Here is a 6,702-nt window from a genome sequence, read left to right on the forward strand (position 1 = left end):
TGTGTCGGTCAGTCTGTCTGTGTGTCGGTCAGTCTGTCTATCTGTCTGTGTGTCGGTCAGTCTATCTGTCTGTGTGTCGGTCAGTCTGTCTATCTGTCTGTGTGTCGGTCAGTCTATCTGTCTGTGTGTCGGTCAGTCTGTCTATCTGTCTATGTGTCGGTCAGTGTCTGCCCACCTTCCCACCTCTGTCCAGCTAAATTACCATAGCTAATTGATAACATATAACGTTATGACGATATGGATACTTATACAGCGTCCATCCTCAGTTGGAGACCAAACTCAAAGTACTTTACAAACCCGGAGTGAATTGAACGACAGGCTGCCTGCCTCTACCTGGGTAGAACCGACTGACAGTTGCCTTTGCGGCGCTCATCATTCGTTTCCTGTGTCATTCAGTCTTTTGTCGCCCATTTCAAGCTCCCTCCCACTACCCCCTGCTTACACGCCCTCGTTCCCCGAATCATTCCTTTGCCCTAAAGACAACCAGCGCATGCTTATCGCCAAAGGAAACGTCGGAGTCTGCGTATCTGACAGTCTGTCTATAGATGTACTGATAGATATGTACACGGTAAAGCCCCAGGAGCTGGCTAAAGATGACCCCCTGTCTCAACGTGAGGATCTGCAGTAGGTAGGCTGCACACTTTTGTTTCTCTTTTTCTTCCGGTGTTTTACAATATCCCGTGACTGGTGCTCTCTTCACCATCTGTCACATAATCTGTTGTTCTGGAAAGTGGCCAAGCGAACGGCTACAGTCACTGTTTAACCACTCTACACACACACACACACACACACACACACACACACACAGAGGGAAAAGAAACTGAACCTGCAAATGTGCCAGAACTATCGCACAGTCAGTCTGGCTGGCAACCTCCAAGCTAAGCTATGCTGAATGTATTTTGGACAGAATAAAACCCCAGTGCGGACAGATGATCTCTCTAAGAGCAGGCAGGCTTCAGATCAGGCAGAAGTAGCAGTGAACAAAGTTACCTTCAACTTGTGGGCACTAACCGCTTCAGAGTCCCAGGATTCAAGTTGATGTCCCCTTCCTGTGTGCAAAAAGGGTGTCCCGGGACAGAAATTTCTGTGCGCGTCACTGTAGGAATTTTCCCATTACAAAATGATCAAATTCACGTCAAATTATCAGACAGCATGTTCAGTTTCCTTTGACAAAAGTATGGGTTATGATATACTTTGCTGAAATTTCTGTCCGCGTCATTGTAGGAACTTTCTGATCCAAAAATCATAAATTCATGTTACATGATCATAATTGAATAGTGCTATTGTTCAGTTTCCTTTCAGAAAAGTATGGGTTATGTGTACTTTCTTGCAGTGCATAGCATGACTGATTTTTATTTATTTATTTATATCTGTGTATTTTTTTACCCTCCGTGACCAAGCATCCCTTGGCAAACATTTCTTATTAAGCACAAAGTAGGTTCGGCACTGAAGGGGTGACAGGAAACATGCCTGTAGCACCAGCAAGACATGAACCCTGTCTTCACTGATTTCAAGAAGGCTTTCGACAAGGTATGTCACTGGGCGCTTTGGACCACCATGCACAAATACAACATCAGTGCTAATCCCCAGAATGTTTTTAACAGCTTGTAGGATCAAGTCACCAGCACAGTTCTCTACCGTGGCAGCGTCGGCGGATGGTTTGGGACAACTTATGGTGTGAAGCAGGGTCGCTCGCTTTCTCCAACCCTGTTCAACACAGTCCCTGAGGAAATCATGAATGATGCACAGGAAGTTCATAAAGGTTCGGTCAGTGACTGGAGGCAGAACGCTTACCAGTCTGCGTGTTGCTGATGACATCGATGGTCTGGCGGGTAAGGGAGAAATCCACGACTACCCTGTGAAACAGCTGGACAGTAAATGAACACCCTATGGAACGGTGATCAGCGCAGAAAATGGCGATGATAATGAAAACCAGCAACTCAGATGGCTTCCAGAAAATAGTTAACAAATGGATAAATAAATACATAAATGAATCATTGAATGAATAGATAAGTAAATATATATATATATATATATATATATATATATATATAACAATCTTCCAAACAGTTTCAAATATCTGGAAGCCATTGTGACTGATGATGGCTACAGAAAACGAGAAGTCCTCACCAGAAAAACTGAAGCAACAACCGAACTGGTCGAACTGAAGGATACAATTATGGAAGGAAGGAACGTCATCAACACACCGACAGCTGCCTCAGATTTTTTATTATTTTTATCTTTTTTTTTATCGTGGGCTGCGTCTTACACGTTCACTCGTGGGCTCAAGTGGGCTTTTACATGTATGGCCAGTTGAAACCGTCCTCCCTCCCGCCCCCGCCGCCCCCTCACACCCTCCTCCCTCCCCATGTAAGCAGTTTGTTTTTCTCTCTTTGGGGGGTGGGGGGGATGTGGGGAGCAGGGGGGACAGGGTGGGGAGGAAGGGGGGAGTTGGGGGAGGGGGGCTTGCCGCATATTGTTCTTGTTTCCATAACACACCGAACGCTGATATGAATCACAGGAAATCTTTAACGTGCGTATTTAATCTTCTGCATGCGTATACACACGAAGAGGGTGAAGGCACAAGTTGCTCTGCACATATGTTGATCTTGGAGATCGGAAAAGATCTCCTCGCGTTTAGTCCCCAGGCACAGCGGATCAAGGATTCGAACCCGCCACCCTCAGAGTGAAAGTCCAACGCTTTCTTCTTCTTCTTCTTCGTGGGCTGTAACTCCCACCTTCACTTGTACGTACACGAGTGGGCTTTACGTGTATGACCGTTTTTACCACGCCATGTAGGCAGCCATACTCCGTTTTCGGATTCCCGTCGGAATCAGAGATGAGTCTTTTGTATTTCATGGTCGTCTCGACCCTTTATATACCCCCGAAAACGGAGTATGGCTGCCTACGTAGCGAGGTAAAAAATAACGGTCATATACGTAAAAGCCCACTAGTGTATATACGAGTGAACGTGGGAGTTGCAGCCCACGAACGAAGCAGAAGACCCTATGCAGTGATTACAGACGTCGGCGGTACAGATGGGAAATACACAGCCACATAAACCGCCCGTGTAACACGCACAAGAGAACCATCGGCGTCCGCTTGAAGTGGTGCTCTTGAAAGCGACACTTTCACCAACTGGTGCGTGAAGCACATTTTTCCGGATGCTTCGTTCTAATCACATGATGTGCAGTAAGCACCTGGCCGTGCAACAAGCACGCATTCTCTCAGACGACAGTTCGCGCACTCGCACGCGCACGCACACACATTTATGCATGTACATACACACGCGCGCGCGCGCACACACACACACACACACACACATCACGTATATATCACACACATGCGCGCGCGCACACACACACACACACACACACACACACACACACACACACATCACGTATATTTCACATACATGCGCGCGCGCACACACACACACACACACACAGACGCGCGCAGGCGCGCAAAACAACAACAGCAAAAAAAACAAAAAAAAACAAAAAACATGCGCACACATTTAGACAGACTCACACGCACGCGCGCGCGCGCGCACACACACACACACACACACGCATACACTTAGACACACCACAGTACACAACATACACTGATACACGCGCGCGCACGTCAGTGCAAACACACGCATGCATACACGCGCGTAAATGAAACAACAACAACAATAACAACATGACTAATTTCAATAACATGCACACAATTCACGAGAGAAATGCACGCACATATAAATTTTTGTCTTTAAACCCACAAGATATAAAATACATTCCAAAGATGCACAGAGCTTGATGGCCTACTTGAACATGAAGCGAGGCTCACATTGTTTGTTGCTAAGAGCGTCAGGCGTCTGGCTAATTGATTACATTATATCACATTTTTGTCCTGTGCGCGCGCTTGAGAGGGCTGCAGCGAACACACACGCACATACACACACACACACACACACGCACACACATACATACTCACACACACACGCACACACACATACACAAAATCACTAATGTCGATAGATGTTAAGCAAAAGAACGAACGAACACACACACACACACACAGAGAAAGAGGGAAAGAGAAAGTGAGACAGACAGGCAAGCAGACTGGCAACACTCAAACTCTCCCCATAAACTGCTCTTTGAAACTCAAGAATAGGTATACAGATCCACTGAAAGAGCCACAAGAGTAAATTGAAAAGGAAATAAAAAAAAAAGTGAGATTAAATTTTCTCTCGTAATTTCTTCTTTGAAACATAATCTTTCTTTGAAATACAAAACGCACGCTTTCGCCCAGACACCCACTCAACATACACACAAAGAGGTGCTTGCGCACTTCCAAACTGAAAATAAATTGTGAATAGACCGCTCTCTGTCTGTCTGTCTGTCTGTGTGAGTAGGGCACGAGAGCGGCTTTGTATCTGAATTTAGAGATAGAATTATAGCATGTTACAAACAAAACTGGCACGGAGAAATAGAGAGCAATGATAGGTATAGATGGTTTTATTCATTTAAATCAATATTTCAAACAGAGAAATATATTAAGATCGTAAAAAAACAAGTGGCATAAAATCTTCTTTGAGATGCTCAGATTGAGAGCACTTGGACTGAATGCCAACAGAAGATGGTTTGATTCAGACGTAGCAACATCCCCTTGCCCAATGAGTGGCGAAAGCTCAGAAGATGAAAAGCATTTCATATTTAACTGCAAAAGATACGAAGAACTGTGAAAAATCTGTACCCTTTTCAATACAACTCCAGTGCAGAGAAAAGATTTGTTCGGCATACTGATGACAGAAAATGAAGATATGATACTTTCACTAGCAAAATATGTATCCGAGGCAGTAAATATACGTAAAACGTCTACAATGGGTCCAAATACTCATTAACCAATTATGAGTTCTATGAGGGGAAATAAAGGCACAGACAAAAAGGAGGGGTTACATTTGGATGGTCAATATCGACAATGTATTTGTCTGTCTGTCTGTCTGTCTCTCTCCAAAAGTTTATTCCTTCAAAATTATTACCGAAATCCATGTGCCATCTAATTTGGTGGTATCGTCCATTTGGGATACTGATGTTCGGATTTTTGTCAGCTTTCTTATAAAATGCCTTTAAATTTAGAGATGATGTATTGAAAAAGAGTGGTCATGGATGATTTATGTTTTGTGATATTTTCTTTCATGTAAAGCGCCCTGAGCTCTTTGAGAGAAAGGACGCTACATATGCATGTACATTTGCATATAACATGAAATAAGCCTGGTTTTGTTTCTTATCTTACAAGAAAACCACATCCATAACCAATGGTGTAATGCGTAGAGAGAGAGAGACAGACAGACAGACAGAGAGAGGGAGAGGGAGGGAGAGAGAGACACACAGACACAGAGAGAGGGAGAGAGAGAGGGAGACAGACATACAAAGAGAGAGGGAGAGAGAGACAGACAGAGAGAGGGAGAGAGAGAGACAGAGAGAGAGGGGGGAGAGGGAGAGAGACAGACAGACATACACAGAGAGAGGGGGGGGGGAGAGAGGGAGAGAGAGACAGACAGACAGAGAGAGGGAGACAGACAGACAGAGAGGGAGAGACAGACAGATAGAGGGAGAGAGACAGACAGAGAGGGAGAGAAAGACAGAGACAGACAGAATAGAGAGAGAGAGACAGACAGACAGAGATAGAAAGACAGACAGACAGAATACGAATACGAATGCCTTATTCATTACTAGACAATAACCCGCCATGAAGGGATGTACATGAATATAAGGCACATCACAGCCATAATAAATGTTACACCCCCCACTCCCTCGAAACACTGACCTCCACATACACACTCACATTCAACCACATATCCCCCCACCCACGCCACACACTCACCCTCCTCTCCCCCACCCCGCCCCCCATACAAACACTAACCCCCACATACACACTCCCAACCACCTACCCACCCACTCACACACACTCACCCTCCTCACCCCCCTCCTCCACCCCCCAACACACACACGCACACACACACACTAACACCCACCTCCACATAGACGGCAAACGGCATGACCACCACGGCCACCATGATGTCGGCCACGGCCAGGGAACAGATGAAGTAGTTGGTGACCGTCTTCAGCGACTTCTCCCTCACCACGGCCATCACCACCAGCACGTTGCCGAACACCGTCACCAGGGGGAACAACACCAGAACCAGGGCCCAGAACTTCTTGATACCTCCCCCACCCCCACCTCCCCCTTCGTCACCCAGGTCCCCGGTCAGGTTGGCCAGAAGCCCCGAGGAAGGCGAGGAGGACGACGAAGAAGAGGAGTCGTTCATCAGCAGGAACCCTCCTCCGGAAGAGTCCAAACCTCCAGATCCTACAAGACCACCACCACCACCACCACCACCACCGGAAGAGAACATGCAGAAAGGGTCGCGCTCTTCGTCACAGAGGACGTCCAAGGGGGAAAGAGTTCCGTTGAGAAGACCACCACCTCCTCCTGCTTCGCCTCCTCCTCCTCCTTCACTTCCTCCTCCTCCGCCGTCGTCCCAGAAGTCCAGGAGCGTGGAGGCAGCGGTGGAGAGGTTCTCCAGGACCTTGTTGCTGTGGGGGTGCTGGGCTCCGTGGCGGGAGGACGGGGAGTAGGGCAGATCCCTCCGCACCGGGGGACCCCCTGCCGCCTCCCCATGGCGATCCCCCTGCCCCTGACGGTGTTCGTAAG

At 47.0% G+C, this 6,702-nt stretch overlaps 1 protein-coding gene across 1 annotated transcript in view; it reads right to left on the minus strand.

The window, feature by feature from the left end:
- LOC143277368 (dopamine D2-like receptor) overlaps window positions 1-6,348 on the minus strand; it is a 44,700-nt gene extending 38,352 nt beyond the window's left edge. Inside the window, 1 exon segment of the mRNA XM_076582151.1 lies at window positions 6,023-6,348. Coding sequence (XP_076438266.1) covers window positions 6,023-6,316 — 294 coding nt within the window. The 5' untranslated portion in view covers window positions 6,317-6,348.
- Between the last annotated feature and the right edge of the window lie 354 nt (window positions 6,349-6,702).

This window comes from Babylonia areolata, chromosome 34 (genome assembly GCF_041734735.1).
Source record: "Babylonia areolata isolate BAREFJ2019XMU chromosome 34, ASM4173473v1, whole genome shotgun sequence".
Lineage (NCBI taxonomy): Eukaryota > Metazoa > Mollusca > Gastropoda > Neogastropoda > Buccinidae > Babylonia > Babylonia areolata.